The 20,720-nt window shown below is 36.2% G+C and overlaps 2 protein-coding genes across 8 annotated transcripts in view; one reads left to right on the top strand and one right to left on the bottom strand.

The window, feature by feature from the left end:
* Positions 1-20,720, top strand: part of LOC143226841 (uncharacterized) — a 36,929-nt gene continuing 16,209 nt past the window's right edge. For 5 of the 7 annotated variants that reach the window (XR_013014778.1, XR_013014777.1, XR_013014776.1 and 2 more), the window contains exons 1-3: positions 1-562; positions 816-952; positions 9,328-9,434. Coding sequence is in view for 3 of the 7 variants with exons in the window: in XM_076458323.1 (XP_076314438.1) it covers positions 844-952; positions 9,328-9,434 (216 nt within the window). In the remaining 4 variants the exon portion in view is untranslated. Of the gene's footprint in view, positions 563-814; positions 953-3,229; positions 3,361-9,327; positions 9,435-20,720 lie in introns of those variants that run through there. The other 2 variants (XM_076458324.1, XM_076458325.1) reach the window with 2 other exon arrangements.
* The window catches only part of LOC143226843 (beta-1,3-galactosyltransferase 5-like), a 45,381-nt gene continuing 26,605 nt past the window's right edge, over positions 1,945-20,720 (bottom strand). Inside the window, exon 3 of the transcript XR_013014780.1 lies at positions 1,945-2,254. The gene's annotated coding sequence lies outside the window, so the exon portion shown is untranslated. The remainder of the gene's footprint in view (positions 2,255-20,720) is intronic.

The raw sequence follows: 20,720 nt of genomic DNA, 5'->3' as shown, positions 1-20,720 counted from the left end.
CAAACGCGTAAGGCGTGCGACTCGTAATCCGAGGGTCGCTGGTTCGCGCCCGCGTCGCGCTAAACATGCTCGACCTCCCAGCCGTGAGGGTGTATAATGTGACGGTCAATCCCACTATTCGTTGGTAAAAGAGTAGTCCAAGAGTTGGCGGTGGGTGGTGATGACTAGCTGCCTTCCCTCTAGTCTTACACTGCTAAATTAGGGACGGCTAGCACAGATAGCCCTCGAGTAGCTTTGTGCGAAGTTCCAAAACAAACAAACAAACACAATTTTGCCATCTTATTAACATTTCTATACTATCCAAATTTTAAACTCCCATGGTAGAACGTGAGTGTCTGACATTAGCGAGATAATCATCAGAATTACCCTTTTACTTTTCTAGCCGTATGTTACTATTATACCAATTTTGCTTATGTACTCGTGTTACTTCAAATATAATGTTTCTGTATTTCGCTCACTTTCGATTGGCAAACGGACTCCATGCGAGTTATTCAAAACATTAGTTTAACCTTTGAAGTTGTAGTAGTGACGCTAGCAGATGTAAACAGTCCTTCAACTGTAGGTAATAAATAAAAACGTAATCGCAAATCCTTACATGTTTAAACTGTTGGTAAAGGTTTTCCTAGTTGTTGTATAAAAGTCAATGTATATTAGATAATGTCACTGTTTTAATATAAAGATGTAAAAAGATAAAACTTATCAAAAGTTATCAAGATGATATGAATTTTGAGGAATAGTATTTATAGAATTTGGTAACATGTATGAAGGATTTAATTTCTTAAATTACGTATGTGATTAAATATATTCTTTTGCAGGGTATAAAGGTGAAAGTTCTATATAACTATGGAACTTTTAAAGATAAAGGTTGAACCACTTTCTTGTGAGAAGCAGGACGATTTATTGAATATCAGATTGATGAATAAGGAAGATGAAACTTTCACAACAACAAATAGTAAGTCTGTTATTCTTGTGTTTTGTGTTCTTCCGTTCTTTACAACATAGAAGTAACAATTTCATCTGTTTTAAGCTAGCAGTGTAGTTGAATTTATCACCATTAAATGGAAATTTATTATACATGATTTGTTTTCTTCTCTTCGGGTTAAGATCAGTAAGGATAATTAGGCTAGATTCTCTCGGCTATTTTTGACACTTTTGTAATCTTATTCTGTACCATCAGCTGTAAATAAAGTTAAACTTGAGTACTTACCAACATACCCACCTTCCATGTAGCTTAGTGGTTAGAAGCCACTTCTCTAACTAAGACCTTTTTGTATTTTTGACTATGGAAGACCATTAGTGTTTTATTGTTAGTCAGTGATAAACATTTGGATCAGACAATAAATCAGAAGTGATCTGTGACACATTTCACTTTGTATGAAGTAATAACCACCAAGAAATGTAATTGTAGCTAATTGGATGTATAAGGATATCACTGATAATTTGTTGGCCATCATTAATCAACATATTTGTATTAACTGTGGGTGTACTGATGAATTGTTTATATTTTTTTTATTTTGATTATTTTACAAGTTTGGTTCATGAATGTTGAGCCAGTTTTGGTTCCTACATTGTTATATCCAGTTCAAGCCTGTGCCACTGTGCTGAAATATATTCACCTGGTAAATAAACCCGATATATTTTCAAATTTCTTTTCCCTTCTGTTTCCAAGGAGCATGTATTATAAACTGTCACTTTTCTTTACAAGACACTTCTGACTTTAAAGTTTGTCTTTCAGGTAAACAATATTATCAGTACAGGTCCTGAACATGATTTTGTAACACATAATGGTGTGGTATTCTAATGTAAATTAATTTCCAGAGAACTCTGTTTAATAACAGCAGGTTAGAACAGAAAACTTATGGAATACACATAATTAAAAACAACTATGTTTTAAACCTGTATTAGAAATTGAGGAGACTGGATAAATTAATAAAAAATTGAATGCAGTCTTTATTTACATAATAAAGTAAACAGAAATGTGTTTGTACTTGTGTAGACACTTACAAAATCACTTCTATTAAGTCTGAATATAGTTCTACTGCTTTCCACATCTTGGAACCGACTTCTGTAAAACTTTATCCAAGTGTGAACTTTATTCAACTGTGAAAGGATGAATACTTCAGTGATATAAGAAAGCTTGTATTGTTTCTTTTGTGATGGCTACATGATATCCCTGTTTGTTCTCTCACAGGATTTGTTGACTCTAACATACAGATATCATCCACTCATCCAGAATAAGATGGAGTTTCTTGACCTGCTTGGAATGCACATACCTTAAAATCTTCCATATCAGAATACATATTATCTGTTATATAAAACTGTAACTTTAGTTTCCTGGTCCACATGTTTATGTCAAAACTGGGTACAAACAGACAGAATTAAAAATATTAAATTCTGTATTAATAAAATCAAGTAATAAAAATATATGATATTTTTGCATAACAGAAGAAAATAATCTTATATTAGATGATTCTATATCAAAATATTTTTTACTTTCAGCTAATGTTCATGACATTGTTTGTTCTTTCAGAAACTTAACATTTATTCAATTCATATTTTGTCATAATTTCACTACATGTATTTTTGGCATGTTTGTATATGTACTCTGTTTGTAGACACAATCTACCAATAATATTATTTTTTCCAAAATAAAACATTTTAAACACAAAAGAACCAAAGAAATAGTTTTATGTGTAATTGTGTTCTTTAACTTTCAGGTGTACTCCATAGACATCCTCATGTTTCATTGTATTTAATAAATAAGACAATAAACTATTGTATGATGATGCAATACCAAAATGAATGAACTTGACAGTTAAGTCAGTCGACTTCCTTGTTGTCAACAGTTTAATAATAAATTATTAATAAAAGTTGGTGGTTGGTTCTATCAGTCACTTATCTTCTATTTAGTCAACATTTAGACATAGTGATAATGGTAGATATGCTTAGTAACTCTTATGGTAAAGACAAGATGGGCAAGTTGTGGGCCAGTGGTAATTGAAGAGAGATTCAAATTATGCTGTAATGAATGTTTATGTAAATTCAGAACTAGCCTTTTCTATATTCTTATATTTTGGTGAATGTTTCCCAAAAGAACAGGACTACTTTTGTTTGTTCTCATGACATTTCCCAGAAGATGAGGACTAGTTTGCTTTGTTTTGTTGTAGTGAATGTTTCCCAGAAAATGAGGACTAGTTTTGTTTATTTTATTCTAATTAATGTTTCTCAGAAGCTGGGGACTAGTTTTGTTTGTTTTTCTGGAATGAATGTTTCCCAGAAGATGAAGACCAGTTTTGTTCCAATAAATGTTTCCCAGAAGATGGACTACCTTATTTTACTGGAATGTATATTTCCCAGAAGGTGAGGACTAGTTTTGTTTCTTTTCTTGTTATGACTGTTTCCAAGAAGATGAGGACTGGATTTATTTGTTTTTGTGTAATGAATGTGTCCAAGAAGATCAGCACCAGTTTTGTTTGTTTTCTTGTTATGTATATTTCCCAGAAGGTGAGGACCAGTTTTGTTTGTTTTCTTGTAATGAATGTTTCCCAGAAGGAGAGGACCAGTTTTTTTTTTGTAATGAATGTTTCCTAGAAGATCATGACTAGTTTTGTTTGTTTTCCTGTAATGAATGTTTTGCATAAGATGAGGACTCTTTTGTTTGTTTTCTTGTAATGAATGTTTCCCAGAAGTCGAGGACCAGTTTTGTTTATTTTGTTCTAATGAGTGTTTCCCAGAAGATCAGGAACAATTTTGTTTGTTTTGTTGTAATGAATATTTCCCAGGTAATGAGGACTTTTTTTCTTTTGGTTATGAATGTTTCCCAGAATATCAGGAACTGTTTTGTGTTTTGTTGTAATGAATGTTTCTCAGAAGATGAGGACTAGATTTCTTTTTTTTTCTTGTAGTTAATGTTTCTCAGAAGATCAGAAACACTTTTGTTTGTTTTACTGTAATAAAAGTTTCCAAGAAGATCAGGACCAGTTTTGTTTTGTTTTTTTCTAACGAATGTTTCCAAGATGATGAGGACCAGTTTTGTTGTAATGAATGTTTGCCAGATAATGAGTACTTGTTTTGTTTTGTTGTAATTAATGTTTCCTAGAAGGTGAGGACCACTTTTGTTTGTTTTATTTTAATGAATGTTTCGAAGAATATGAAGACCAGTTTTGTTTGTTTTGTTCTAATGAATGTTTCCCAAACAATGATGGCCAGTTTTGACTGTTTTGTTCTGATGAATGTTTCCAAGATGATGAGGACCAGTTTTGTTTGTTTTGTTCTAATGAATGTTTCCCAGACAATGATGGCCAGTTTTGACAGTTTTGTTCTAATGAATGTTTCCAAGATGATGAGGACCAGTTTTGTTTGTTTTGTTGTAATGAATGTTTTCCAGATAGTGAGGACTTGTGTTGTTTGTTTTTTGTTATGAATGTTTCCCAGAAGAACAGGAACTTTTTTTGTTTTGTTGTAATTAATGTTTCCCAGAAGTTGAGGAGCAGTTTCATTTGTTTTCTTGTAATGAATGTTTCCCACAAGTTAAGGATGAGTTTTGTTTATTTTGTTCTGTTGAATGTTTCCCTGAAGATGAGGACTAGGTTTCTTTCTTTTGTTGTAGTGAATGTTTTCCAGTAGTTCAGGACCACTTTTGTTTGTTTTGCTGGCATGAATGTTTCCCAGAAGATGAGGACTAGTTTGTTTCTTTCCTTGTTATGACTATTTCCCAGAAGATGAGAACTAGTTTGTTTCTTTCCTTGTTATGACTATTTCCCAGAAGATGAGGACTAGTTTGTTTCTTTCCTTGTTATGACTATTTCCCAGAAGATGAGGACTAGTTTGTTTCTTTCCTTGTTATGACTATTTCCCAGAAGATGAGAACTAGTTTGTTTCTTTCCTTGTTATGACTATTTCCCAGAAGATGAGAACTAGTTTGTTTCTATGACTATTTCCCAGACTGACTATTTCCCAGAAGATGAGAACTAGTTTGTTTCTTTCCTTGTTATGACTATTTCCCAGAAGATGAGAACTAGTTTGTTTCTTTCCTTGTTATGACTATTTCCCAGAAGATGAGAACTAGTTTGTTTCTTTCCTTGTTATGACTATTTCCCAGAAGATGAGGACTAGTTTGTTTCTTTCCTTGTTATGACTATTTCCCAGAAGATGAGAACTAGTTTGTTTCTTTCCTTGTTATGACTATTTCCCAGAAGATGAGAACTAGTTTGTTTCTTTCCTTGTTATGACTATTTCCCAGAAGATGAGGACTAGTTTGTTTCTTTCCTTGTTACTAGTTTGTTTCTTTCCTTGTTATGACTATTTCCCAGAAGATGAGAACTAGTTTGTTTCTTTCCTTGTTATGACTATTTCCCAGAAGATGAGAACTAGTTTGTTTCTTTCCTTGTTATGACTATTTCCCAGAAGATGAGGACTAGTTTGTTTCTTTCCTTGTTATGACTATTTCCCAGAAGATGAGGTTTGTTTCTTTCCTTGTTATGACTAGTTAGTTTGTTTCTTTCCTTGTTATGACTATTTCCCAGAAGATGAGGACTAGTTTGTTTCTTTCCTTGTTATGACTATTTCCCAGAAGATGAGAACTAGTTTGTTTCTTTCCTTGTTATGACTATTTCCCAGAAGATGAGAACTAGTTTGTTTCTTTCCTTGTTATGACTATTTCCCAGAAGATGAGAACTAGTTTGTTTCTTTCCTTGTTATGACTATTTCCCAGAAGATGAGAACTAGTTTGTTTCTTTCCTTGTTATGACTATTTCCCAGAAGATGAGGACTAGATTTATTTGTTTTCTTGTTATGTACGTTTACAGAAGGTGAGGACCAATTTTATTTGTTTTGTTGTAATGAATGTTTCCTAGAAGGTGAGGACCAGTTTTGTGTGTTTTCTTTTAATGAGTGATTCCTAGACGATGAGGACCAGTTTTGTTTGTTTTGTTCTAATGAGTGTTTCCCAGAGAATGATGACCAATTTGGTTTGTTTTGTTCTTATGAATGTTTCCCAAAAGATCAGGACCGGTTTTGTTTTCTTGTTTTTTATGTTTCCTAGAAGGTGATTACTAGTTTTGTTTATTTGTTGTAATAAATGTTTCCAAGAAGATCAGGACCAGTTTTGTTTATTTTGTGGTAATGAATGTTTCCCAAAAGATCAGGACTAGTTTTGTATGTTTTCTCGTTATGAATGTTTCCCAGAAGATGAGGACTAGTTTTGTTTGTTTTGTTGTAATGAATGTTTCCCAGAAGTGCAGGACCAATTTTGTTTGTTTTGTTGCAATTAATGTTTCCCAGAAGATGAGGACCTATTTTGTTTATTTTGTAGAAATGAATGTTACCCAGAAGGTGAGGACCAGTTTTGTTTGTTTTCTTGAAATGAATTTGTTCCACAAGTTGAGGATGAGTTTTGTTTCTTTTGTTGTAATGAATGTTTCCCAGAAGTTGATGACTAGGTTTCTTTGCTTTGTTGTAATTAATGTTTCCTAGAAGATGAGGACGGTTTGTTTGCTATTTTGTAGTGAATGTTCCCTATAAGATGAGGACTAGTTTTGTTTGTTTTGCTGGAATGAATGTTTCCCAGAACATCACAACCAGTTTTGTTTTGTTGTAATGAATGTTTCTCAGAAGATAAGGACCAGTTCTGTTTCTTTTGTTGCAATTAATGTTTTCCAGAAGATGAGGACCAGTTTTGTTTGTTTTGTTGTAATGAACGTTTCCCAGAAGATAAGGACCAATTCTGTTTCTTTTGTTGTAATTAATGCTTTCCATAAGATGAGGACCAGTTTTGTTTGTTTTGCTGGAATGAATGTTTTCATTTCTTGCTAGTAAAAGAAGAAAAAATGTGCAAGCCAAACCAAATTTTCCTATAAAAAATAAACTTTAGTTAGAAAAGTTTAACCTAAATGCAAAATAGGTACTTTGTACTTTTTCTGTATTAAATTAATGGTATTAAATTCATCAGTCTCTATTCCAGATTTAAATAATAACAATATCTTATCTGGTACAGCTGTCATAATTGAAAATTGGCACCTCCAACTTACTTCTATTATTTCAAGTTGCTTAAAATAGAACCTGAACGTTTTAGCAGTTAAAATTAGAACCATCCAGCATGGCAATGTAATATTAGAACCAGCTAAATCATTTAATGTTTAAGATATTTATTTGTGGGCAGTTTAATAAAATTTGTAGTACACAGAATTACGTAAGTGAGAAAAAATTCAAATTGGTGTAGTTAATAACTACAAGTGAGAACAATTTTGAAAACCTTATCTTAAAATTTCAGATATGAGTGGGTACATGAATTCTCCCTATATTTAAAAAACAGAGAATTATTACCATGGTAATGTTGAATCCTAACATTCAAGTTCACTGTTACAAGAGAGAAAACATAAACTTTCAGCAAACTTATATCTTTGAATGAATGAACCATTTACAATTGTTGTAGATGTTTGTAATATAAGACTGTGTTTAAGCTGTTTCATCTGTCTTTGAGTGAATGAACCATTTATAATTGTTGTAGATGTTTGTAATATGAGACTGTGTTTAAGCTGTTTCATCTGTCTGTGAGTGAATGAACCATTTATAATTGTTGTAGATGTTTGTAATATGAGACTGTGTTTAAGTTGTTTCATCTGTCTGTGAGTGAATGAACCATTTATAATTGTTGTAGATGTTTGTAATATGAGACTGTGTTTAAGCTGTTTCATCTGTCTGTGAGTGAATGAACCATTTATAATTGTTGTAGATGTTTGTAATATGAGACTGTGTTTAAGCTGTTTCATCTGTTTGTGAGTGAATGAACCATTTATAATTGTTGTAGATGTTTGTAATATGAGACTGTGTTTAAGTTGTTTCATCTGTCTGTGAGTGAATGAACCATTTATAATTGTTGTAGATGTTTGTAATATGAGACTGTGTTTAAGCTGTTTCATCTGTCTGTGAATGAATGAACCATTTATAATTGTTGTAGATGTTTGTAATATGAGACTGTGTTTAAGCTGTTTCATCTGTCTGTGAGTGAATGAACCATTTATAATTGTTGTAGATGTTTGTAATATGAGACTGTGTTTAAGTTGTTTCATCTGTCTGTGAGTGAATGAACCATTTATAATTGTTGTAGATGTTTGTAATATGAGACTGTGTTTAAGCTGTTTCATCTGTCTGTGAGTGAATGAACCATTTATAATTGTTGTAGATGTTTGTAATATGAGACTGTGTTTAAGCTGTTTCATCTGTCTGTGAGTGAATGAACCATTTACAATTGTTGTAGATGTTTGTAATATGAGACTGTGTTTAAGCTGTTTCATTAGTCTGTGAGTGAATGAACCATTTACAATTGTTGTAGATGTTTGTAATATGAGACTGTGTTTAAGCTGTTTCATCTGTCTGTGAGTGAATGAACCATTTATAATTGTTGTAGATGTTTGTAATATGAGACTGTGTTTAAGCTGTTTCATCTGTCTGTGAATGAATGAACCATTTATAATTGTTGTATATGTTTGTAATATGAGACTGTGTTTAAGCTGTTTCATCTGTCTGTGAGTGAATGAACCATTTATAATTGTTGTAGATGTTTGTAATATGAGACTGTGTTTAAGTTGTTTCATCTGTCTGTGAGTGAATGAACCATTTATAATTGTTGTAGATGTTTGTAATATGAGACTGTGTTTAAGCTGTTTCATCTGTCTGTGAGTGAATGAACCATTTATAATTGTCATAAATGTTATCCTATCCTCTGGAGGTATATAGACGATATTTGTTGGTTTTCTACCTGAGCATACACACCCATTCATAACATTTTGAGATGTTGTAAATGTAACATCTGTCTTATAATGGATATTTCATAGTTACATTCAAGATAAGAGTAAACCATATGCTTAATTTTTACACTCTTTGAGTTCTTTAATTAATGTACTAATTGCAATAACATTTTTATTCCAAAGACCATATTATTATAATTCTTTTTGGGTAATTGTTAACTGAACTGCTTCCATACATTTGTAGTCTTATCAGTTTTGGTTAACAGTATTTTAACTACAGAAGTATGTTTACTGTTTACATCATGACTGTTCTTCATTGAAGACTTTCTTCTACCAGGTATATGAAAATGTTTTACTCACTTATCCTGGCTACCTGTTTAACATCCACATGGGTCTAAAACTGACAATGTACATAGTGGTTCAGGTGTATTATCAGAACTTGACATTTGTTGAAAGTCTGTACATTGGAACACCATGTAAGAAGTTAGAGAAGTGACATGTTATCCTAAGTACATTATGTGAATGTTGTTTATAATAGAGATGTTATTTTGATTCTTATGTACATTATTTGTACTTCTAGTTCCAGCTGATTCATTAGAAGAAAGTTCTCTATGTACAGTTATGAAGTTTGATGTAACAAGAGAGGAACAAGAAGAAAAGTGTGATGTAACATCAGATAAAAGTGAGGTAATTAAACTTTTATAGTTATTAAAGATAGTATGTAGTGTAACTGTGTCTTTATGGACTTTGTTTGTTTGGTATGTAATTAGTAATGACATGTTTGTAGTCACAAGCTGAAGAATCTCACTATAAGTTTGCTACATTGTTGTGAATACACTTATTACAGCTGTGATATTGCCAATACAGTAAAATTGATGTACTGTCACTTAGAAATGTAAACATGTTATATAAACAGCCAGTATCCAGCACTGTATATTGTTTTATAGAATCAATTTACATTCAGAATACAGAATTGGCTGTGGGTAACATGGTGGTTGTAGTCTTTATTTTAACTGTCATACATATCACCAATACCAAAGTAACCTGAGACTGAACATTTGGTTCAAAACAGTATTCTTTGTCTTGGCTACATTTGAATATCTGAAGATATTTATAGGATTTGGAATGATGGTTTGAAAAGCCTAATTATTTTTGGTCATTTACTAAGCCAAGCCTAATTCTGTTCCATTGATTCCTAAGCCAGGTTCACAATATCAAGTTTATTTTTTAACATTCTCTACCTGATGAGTTTCTAGACACTTTTACAACTCTATTGGATGGTAAGATTGGCAGTGACATATACAAAAATTCCTTAAAGAACTGCTATTTCTACATTTTCTCTCTAATAAACCATGGACCATGAAGATAGTTATGACTTTTAACTAAGTACCAAAACTTTCACATGTTTGTAAAATACAGAACAGAGATCGTGGGGAAAATTTTAAAAGCCCATCGGTGTGGATTCCTGTATGTGGTGAGGGGACCTCCCAGGGAAGGTTCTGTTCTATCTGGTTACTTTCTCTGGGATCTAAACATCCACCCACGTGTTTGCCGTGCGTGGCGACCTGTGAAGGGGAGGAGAGGATCCTGGTGGTTCAGGGGTCCAACCCTAACACACCACTTTGGCCTCGAATTCCTGTAGACGGGCGGCCTTTGGGTGGCCCCCCTTGGGTCAATCGGGTGGCCCACTTGGGCTAGAGTCAACCAAGTACCAGTGTTGGAAGTTCTCAATGGGTGTTGTGGACATTGTACCTGATGCTGGTGTTTGGGTATAGTGCTCACAAAACCCTGGCGTTGCTGCATTGTCCTTGCATGACTTTGTAGTGCGTCTCCTTGTAGGGCTCCATGGTAGGTGGGGTCAATGGGTTCCAAAATTTTTCCTTTTTCCTATGGATCCTCCAAAAAATTTAAATAAAATTGTAAAAAAACAGTCAATGGGTAAGCGACCACGTCTTGAATACTCAGAACAGCAATCTTCAACATCAGTAACACACGTACCTCATTTTCTTATATTACATTCTCTTTCAGAAAAACCTTTAGGGCAAATGTCCCCTCTTTTTATTCAAAAGGGACTAGAGGGACTTGCTGGCTCTCCAAAGTCAGTAAAGAAACTTCGATCTGGTGACATATTGGTTGAAACATCCACATCCCAACACAGTGAACTCCTCTTGAATTCAAAGGCAATTGGGGATATACCTATTGAGGTTACACCCCATGCTACCTTGAATTCTTCACGAGGAGTTATTGTTGAAAGGGATTTGAAGAATGTTCCCGAGTCAGAGATTCTCGCTGGTCTCTCCACTTAAGGAGTTTCTGCAGTGAGGCGCATCTCCACTCGCAAAGATGGAGTTACACTGCCAACAAATACCCTCGTTTTAACATTTACTTCACCACGTGCACCTGCCACCATCAAGGCAGGTTATCTCATTGCAGGGTTCGGCCATACATACCAAACCCTCTTGATGTTTCCAATGTCAGAGATTCGCCACTCAAAGACATCTTGTCGTGGTTCCCTGACATGTGCTCGTTGTGGAGGCAAGGACCACGATGCCTATGACTGTGACATGAACCCACATTGCGTAAACTGCAATGGTTCTCACCCCTCTTACTTTCATTCTTGCCCAAAATGGTTGGAGGAAAAGAGGTGCAGCGTTTGAAAACGACACATAACATTAGTTATCCTGAGGCTCCGAAATTGCTGTCCACAACTCCATCTCGGACATATGCTGCTGCACTTCATTCCACAACTACAGTGGGTGTGCAGACAGATCTCTCTGTGCCTCCAAGAGAATCGTTTTCAAAACAAATGAAAAGTCTTTTGACTTCCGTGGTTAAAAAGGTAGATGAATCGACTTCCACACCCATCTCTGTTCCTCCCATACCTTCCAACAAACCTCAAGATCCACGTCCTTCAGTTTCAAATACAGGCATTTCTTCTGATACATCATTTTTCTCCCACCACAAGAGACAAAACAATTATTCGTTCTCGTCCTCAGTCACTGGATTCCCCTTCCAATAACAAAAACCTGCCCATCCGACCAAGAGCAGGATCCATGGAGGTTGATAGACCTCCTCCGACTAAAGACAGTAAAGAAAAAAGATGTGGTCGTAAACCGAAGTGTTCTCCAGCCACTTCACCTACCCGTTCTTAAAAATGGCCACCTTGATACAATGGAACTGTCGAGGTTTACGTTCTAATCTGAATGATATCAAAACGCTGATTGCTTCCTACCATCCTGTTTGTCTTTCTTTACAAGAAACATTTCTCAAAACTGCTGATACTGTCTCCATTTGGCAGTTTTCTCTATAGAGAAATGACGGGTTGTGTGATGGTCGAGTACATGGAGGGGTGGCACTGTTGGTTGATCAACACGTGCCCACCCTGTCTTTGTCACTCAACACACCCTTGGAGGCTGTAGCCATCCGTGTTTCCTTGGGTCATACCATTACTGTTTGTTCTCTGTACCTGTCCCTTGGAGAGACATGTGATCAATCAGATCTTGATGCTCTCGTTGAACAATTGCCATCTCCATTTCTAATCCTAGGGGGATTTTAATGGACATCATCCCCTCTGGGGTAGTGCTATTATTGATGGGAGGGGCCGATCTGTAGAGCGGATGCTCTCTGATCACAATCTTTCTCTTTTCAATACTGGTTCTTCCACTTACTTTCATGCACCTAGTCAGTCCTTTACTGCTATTGATCTCTCAGTTTGCTCCCCTTCATTATTCTCCCATTTTTCATGGAGGGTTGACAATAATCCATGAGGCTGTGATCATTTTCCGATCCTTTTGAGAGAGACTGGCGTGGTCGATGCCACCCTACCCGCGTGCCCGGTGGAAGCTGGATCAGGCAGACTAGTCCACTTTCACTGCTCTCGCAGAACTTGATCCTGCCATCCTAAATCAGACATCAATAGACGACTGTGTAGCAGCGATAACTGACTGTATTACATGCAGCTGCTCAGTGTATTACTAAAACCTCGACACGTTTTCCACGATATCCTCGTCCATGGTGGAATCCTGCTTTCCACTTAGCACGGAAGGCTCAAAAGCGGGCCTGGGATACTTTTCATAGATATCCCACACTTTCAAACCAGGTTGCTTTCCAACGGGCCCGTGCACATGCTAGGTGGGTCTTATCCACGTCAAAGCCAGAAGGAATCTTGGATTAAGTTCACAACCAGCATATCTTCTACCACCAGTTCCAAGATCATATGGGACAGGATTTGAAAGGTTAATGGGCACTACAATTCTGTCCCCCTCTCGATCTTACTCTCTGATGGTCAGGATGTGACTGATGTTCGGAACATCGTTAACACTCTGGGTGAAAGCTTTTGCCAGGTATCTAGCACTTCTGCTTGTTCCTCCACCTTCCTGGCCATCAAGACTCGGGCAGAGCGATCACCTCTTTCCTTTCGAACTGACTGTTTCTTTGACTATAATTGTCCCTTTACCCTGGTGGAACTAAAATTGGCCCTTCATTGGTCTGCCAGTACGTCTGTTGGACCTGATGATATTCATTATGACATGCTGCACCATCTATCTCCTGCTTCTCTTGATGTCCTTCTGATTGTTTTCAACCGGATCTGGCAGGAGAATGTTTTTCCTGATGCCTGGTGCCAGGCTATTATTTTACCTTTCTCTAAGCCAGGGAAAGATCCCAAGATTCCTTCAAACTACCGTCCAATTGCTTTGACGAGCTGTCTCTGTAAGACATTAGAAAGGATGGTTAATGCTCGTCTTGTTTGGTTCCTTGAATCAAACAACCTCCTCTCGCCCACCCAGTGTGGGTTCCGTCGACAGCACTCCTCCACAGACCACCTAATTTGTCTTGAAACATCTATCAGAGAAGCCTTTCTCAACTGCCAACATCTTGTATCAATATTCTTTGACATAGAGAAGGCTTACGACACAACATGGAGGTATGGCGTTTTGCGAGACCTCCATACATATGGGTTACGTGGCCATCTACCCATGTTTATTAAAAAAATTTTAATGGACAGGAGATTCCAAGTTCATGTGGGTTTGACACTTTCCCGTTCTTTTGTATAGGAACTTAGAGTCCCTCAAGGCTGTGTATTGAGTGTTACACTCTTCAGTATAAAGATAAATGCCATCACTGAACAACTCCCTCTCACTGTTGCGAATGGGCTGTATGTCGACAACTTTCACATCTCATGTCAGTCGTCAAACATGAGATATATTGAGCGGCAACTACAACCCGCCCTCAACTGTGTAATGGAAGTGGACTCTGGCGAACGGCTTTAATTTCTCTCTCTCCAAAACTGTATGCATGTACTTTTGCCGTCGACGGGGTATTCACCCTGATCCTGAACTTCATATCGGTGAAGTTTCCCTGCCAGTGGTCCCGGATACCAAGTTCTTGGGGCTTATCTTTGGTCGTAAACTGACCTTTATACCACACTTAAAGCAGCTTCGGGTCAAATGCACAAGAGCACTGAACATCCTCCGTGTTCTCTCTTCTACCAGTTGGGGGGGGCAGATTGCTGTTCAATGTTAAAGGTATATTGTGCTCTTATTAGATCGAAACTCGATTATGGATCAGTGGTCTATGGCTCTGCCAGATCCTCGCCTTAAAGATGCTGGACCCCATTCATCACCAAGGACTTGACTCTGCACTGGGGCTTTCCGTACCTCTCCAGTTCAAAGTATATACATTGAATCTCATGAACCTTCTCTACACCTTCGCCGTTTGCAACTATCTTTACAATATACTTCGAAACTTCATTCCTTACCAAAGCATCCCACCTGGAAATGTTTTCCTTCCTCAGTGGGCAGTACTTTTCAGAACAGACGATCTGTCATTGCTCCGTTTGGCCTTCGCATCCGGCAATTGGATGAATTGGGTCTGTCCTTGGATAACATTGCAGATTCCACAGGTCGGCCCATCCCACCATGGCTTATTACAACCCCCAAATGTGACCTTTCTTTCAGTCACCTAAAAAAGGCAGATACTCCAGATTGAAAGTACCGTCTTTTATTCAATGAATATCTTTCAAACAATCATTCAGTTCCCATTTATACAGATGGTTCCAAATCAGGTAATTCAGTGGGCTCTGCTATGGTTTGCTATGGGTCAGTAGTTGCGTGCAGAATCCCTTCTACAGCTACTGTGTTCACTGCTGAACTGTATGCCATATCTCTTGCCCTGGATCATATTGCAGCTGAGCAGTACTCCAACTGCACTATTTATACTGATTTGCTTAGTTCTGTACTTGCCTTGGAATCACTACACGTTAGCTCACATCCTATTCTCGCTGATATTCAAAACCGACTGGCACATTTCTCATTAGCATCTACTTCAATCCAGTTTTTCTGGATACCAGGCCATGTTGGTATCCGCGGGAATGAGCTTGCAGACATGGCAGCTAAATATGTCTGCTTCAGCACCATCACTCCTATGCCTATTCCGTACATGGACTATGGTGTTGTCTTCAAGGCTCGGCTCCGTGCCAGCTGGCAGTCCACTTGGAGTGAACAACGCGACAACAAACTTTCTCAAATCAAACCCAAAATTGGACTTTGGCCATCTAGCTTCCGTAAAGTTCGGTAGGAGGAAGTTGTTCTCACTAGGCTACGCATTGGTCACAGTTTTTTAACTCATCATTTTCTTTTATCTGGAACTGATGCACCAATGTGTAGTTTGTGTAACACTCAAATCACTATCAGCCACATTTTACTTTCTTGCCATCGTTACAATTCTCAACGGCGGCAATATTTTAAACATATTTTTTCCAGGGTCAGTCTGTAACATTGGACAGAGTTATTGGTGATGGTGACTCTGTCCACCTTGATATTGTTTTTAATTTTTTAATGGCCATTAATCTTTTTAATCTCATTTAAATGTTGCATATTTATTCATTACACCTTTTTAATTGTGGTTCCTTTTTTACAGTTTTAATCTCTCTCCTTCAATTTGACATTGGACAATGGCCAGAACATTAAATAACTCGACACCAGGACTGGAAAGGCCAACTTCTGGTGACTAACGCTACTGTTTGAACTATCCGTTTGAACTACTCGTTAGTCGTCCTGGCGAGTTGTTATTATACTTTGCTGCATATGATTTCACACTTTTACTACTTTACTTTTTAGTACTGGCCATATTGACTCATAACCGGAACCAGGACTGGAAAGACCAACTTCAGGTGACTGGCGGTGGTTTTATACTTACCTGTTAGTCTTCCTAGCGGGTTATGATCATTACCATTCTGCTACAGGTAGTCCTTTACAACTTTGTTGACTGGATATCAACATTGGTTTTTACGCCATTTTCTGTTTTAATTGCCGTTTTGCTTTTATCTTCAATTACTTTTACAAATTTTACTCCATTTACTTGACTTTTATCTTTTTACTGGACATTTGGCTACTCATTATTACGATTTTGCGGAGTGTCTTTTAAAATTTTTATTCTTTTACATTTTGATAATAGCTGCTATGACACATAACCCAGAACCAGGACTGGAAAGGCCAACTACAGGTGATTGATGGTGGTTCTTGAACTTACCTGTTAGTCTTCCTGGCGGGTTATGATCATTACCATTTTGCTAGAGTAAATATTTTACAACTTTGAAGACTGGATGTCAACATTGGTTTTTACACCATTTTCTGTTTTAATTGCTGTTTTGTTTTTACCTTCATTTACTTTTACAAATTTTACTCCATTTACTTGACTTTATCTTTTTACTGGACATTTGGCTACTCATTGTTACAATTTTGCTATGTATTTTTTAAAACTTCTATTCTTTTACATTTTGATACTGGTTGCTATGACACATAACCCGGAACCAGGACTGGAAAGACCAACTTCAAGTGACTGACGGTGGTTCTTGAACTTACCTGTTAGTCAGGTTATGATCATTACCTTTTTGCTAGAGTAAATACCTTACAACTTCTTATACTCTGCCTTCTATCTTAACATTGTAGACTAGGTGTCAACATTGGTTTTATACTTTTTTGTTTTATCTTCATTTCCATTTATGTCTATTACTACATTTATTTTTTTTACATTTTTACCGAATGTCTGGCACAGATAGCCTTGCTGCTTTGTGCCATAAAACACTAAATCAATCAGTCAATCAGATTTTAAAAGATGTTACAACTGTAACATTATCTTTCTGACTCCTGTTACTTTTATTTGTCTTAGGATGAATAATATAATTAACAAAGCTGTGAGGGAATTGGGTTCACTTGTATGTCTGATAGAAAAGACTTAACATTTAATTAAATATCATTTGGTGTGCTCAGTACAGTGAATTCACTGTTTAATCATACATAATGTTATAAAATGTGAATGTGTAGAATTCCTTATTCATTCACACATTGTTATGTAATGTGAATCTGTATAATTCAATGTTTAATCAGTCATTATGTTGTGAATGTGTATAATTCAATGTTTAATCAGTCATTATGTTGTGAATGTGTATAATTCAATGTTTAATCAGTCATTATGTTGTGAATGTGTATATTTCAGTGTTTAATCAGACACTGTACCATATAATATGTATGTGTAGAAATCTTTTTAACATGTGATTTGTAGAACTGATAAATATTAGAACTATTCAGAATTTTGTAAAAATAATAATAATGGTAAATAAATTAAGAAGTAGCAGTGTGTGTGTGTGTGTATCACCTGGACTGACAGTAACCAATATTTCTTATTGCTTCTCTGTGGGTGACTTCATTTTGGAATAAATAGAGTTCTCTCTCCAGCCATCACAGATGTTGGTCACAGGCTTAATCTTGCTGTGGGTAGTGATATAATTTGTTAATTTAAATTTAGACTTATTCGACTTTTATTATTAGTGGTGAGAAACGTTTAGAATTTTTAAAAAAGATGCCATGCATTGCAATTTAACATTGAATAATCAACTTACTTTCTGTTGGACCAATCTTGCTTTACCAATCTTTTGACTTTCTTTAAATAAGTTCCTTTTTTATGTACATGAGGTTACTGGTGTGGATTTTTGTACCTGGAACATTTATTAAAATGCATTTCTGTAGGTAAGGGAGTAAGCTGATCCATTATAGAAAGAGTATTATAAATGGTGTTCAGTCAGTCTATATTAATGCTACAAATGGGATACCTGAGTGTTAAGATACATCAGTGACAATAAATGGTCAACACATTATTTGAAACATCTGAATATATTAAGGCTTTGGTTGTTACTAACAATCAGCAGGATGTTACTATCAATCAGCAGGATGTTACTAACACTCAGCAGGATGTTACTAACAATCAGCAGGTTGTTACTAACAATCAGCAGGATGTTACTAACAATCAGCAGGTTGTTACTAACAGTCAGCAGGTTGTTACTAACACTCAGCAGGATGTTACTAACAATCAGCAGGATGTTACTAACAGTCAGCAGGATGTTACTAACACTCAGCAGGATGTTACTAACACTCAGCAGGATGTTACTAACACTCAGCAGGATGTTACTAACAATCAGCAGGATGTTACTGACAGTCAGCATGATGTTACTGACACTCAGCAGGATGTTACTAACACTCAGCAGGATGTTACTAACACTCAGCAGGATGTTACTAACACTCAGCAGGATGTTACTAACAATCAGCAGGATGTTACTAACAGTCAGCAGGTTGTTACTAACAGTCAGCAGGTTGTTACTAACAGTCAGCAGGATGTTACTAACACTCAGCAGGATGTTACTAACAGTCAGCAGGTTGTTACTAACAGTCAGCAGGTTGTTACTAACAGTCAGCAGGTTGTTACTAACAATCAGCAGGTTGTTACTAACACTCAGCAGGATGTTACTGACAGTCAGCAGGATGTTACTAACAGTCAGCAGGTTATTACTAACAATCAGCAGGTTGTTACTAACAGTCAGCAGGATGTTACTGACAGTCAGCAGGTTGTTACTAACAATCAGCAGGTTGTTACTAACAATCAGCAGGTTGTTACTAACACTCAGCAGGATGTTACTAACAGTCAGCAGGATGTTACTAACAGTCAGCAGGTTATTACTAACAGTCAGCAGGTTGTTACTAACAGTCAGCAGGATGTTACTGGCAGTCAGCAGGTTGTTACTCACAATCAGCAGGTTGTTACTAACAGTCAGCAGGATGTTACTGACAGTCAGCAGGTTGTTACTGACAGTCAGCAGGTTGTTACTAACAGTCAGCAGGTTGTTACTAACAGTCAGCAGGATGTTACTGACAGTCAGCAGGTTGTTACTAACAGTCAGCAGGATGTTACTAACAGTCAGCAGGATGTTACTGACAGTCAGCAGGATGTTACTAACAGTCAGCAGGTTGTTACTAACAGTCAGCAGGATGTTACTAACAGTCAGCAGGTTGTTACTAACAGTCAGCAGGTTGTTACTAACAGTCAGCAGGTTGTTACTAACAGTCAGCAGGATGTTACTGACAGTCAGCAGGTTGTTACTAACAGTCAGCATGATGTTACTAACAATCAACAGGTTGTTACTAACACTCAGCAGGATGTTACTAACAATCAGCAGGATGTTACTGATTTAATAAATGATGATTTATTTGGTGAGTTGTGCAAATAGCAAGTGGTTGTAGTTATGATAAATGTTATGTGAGATATGTCATAATTTCAAGTATGACTGTATAATTATAATGACATAACCTTGATATTATAAAAGAAACAAATTTTTGTGTTCTGGTTGATCAGTCTATTACGTATTGTGCTCCTGCTAGTGGCAAACAAATAGAATTTTTAACTTGTTTCTCCAGAAATATTGAGTACAATTCTAAAAATATTTTATTGCCAAGATCACTGGTTAGGTGGAGTATTGTGTTCAGTCTTATGGTCCAGAGGAAGGTTCAATTTTAAATGTTAGTTAAATTTCACTGAAGGATCACTCTCTGATAAATAAAAATGAGATATGGGATTCTGATTGATGTTTTTAAGGGAATTGCTAGGTTTGATGTATCATCTTTATTTTATATATGATGAAAACAGTAGGACCAGGAAACAAAATTATCAAGGTAAGACCAGATTGGCCTGAAGCATTAAACTTCAGTTGATTTATATATCTTATGCACCTGTAGTTTCCATCTGTTACTGATGTAACTACTGTTTACTTTCATTAACAATTCATCACTAATCTGGTACATTTTGCATCTCTCTGACTCTTCCCAGATCAACACTGTGTGTGCGTGAACCAATTGTCTTATGCACATCCTCAAAAACATGACAAAACCACTCACATAATAACACTACTTTGATGTATCTTTATTTTTTGTGTTGGTGTTGTCAGATCCTACCAAATGTTCAGTGTTTTTTCATGAGGAATGTTTACACACTGTCGAAATGGGTTGTTTTGTAATACTACTTTCAGTAGATGATGAGAAAACCCACTTGTAGAGAAAAATATATTTGTAAAAGAGGGTGGTTTGGGTTGAGAAATTTTTAATGTAGAGGAGCGAACAACATTTCGACCTTCTTCGGTCATTGTCAGGTTCACAAAGAAAGAAAGAGGTAACTCACAAATAGCTGACCATGTGTTTGAAGGCAGTTGTGTAACTGAGTGTATTTATTATTATAGGTATAAAGGTGTTCTTTTGTATTGGTTTATTTTGGGCTTGAGTTGTTGTATAAGTAAGGCTTCTTTAATTTTGCGTTTGTTTACGTTTGTTTCTTTATTTAGTATTTGAGTGTTTTCTATGGTTATGTTGTGTTTATTTGATTTGTAGTGTTCAAAACGTGTGAAGGTGACTTTTGTGTTCTTTGAATCTGGTTTCAATTATTCTACTTGTTTTTCCAATATAGAAGTTGTGGCAGTTATCACATTGTATTTTATAAATAATGTTGGTGTGGTGTTTGTCAGTGTAGTTTCTACATAGTATAGACCTCAGTTTTGTGCCTGGTTTTTGAATAAATTTGGTATCAACTGGAATGTCATATTTTGTTACTAGTTTTTGCCAAATGTTGGTTATTTTTCTGCTGATGTTGGGAACA

This window comes from Tachypleus tridentatus, chromosome 9 (assembly GCF_004210375.1).
Source record: "Tachypleus tridentatus isolate NWPU-2018 chromosome 9, ASM421037v1, whole genome shotgun sequence".
Lineage (NCBI taxonomy): Eukaryota > Metazoa > Arthropoda > Merostomata > Xiphosura > Limulidae > Tachypleus > Tachypleus tridentatus.
Note: the sequence above shows the minus strand (reverse complement) of the source record. Positions and strands in the feature narration are given on the sequence as shown.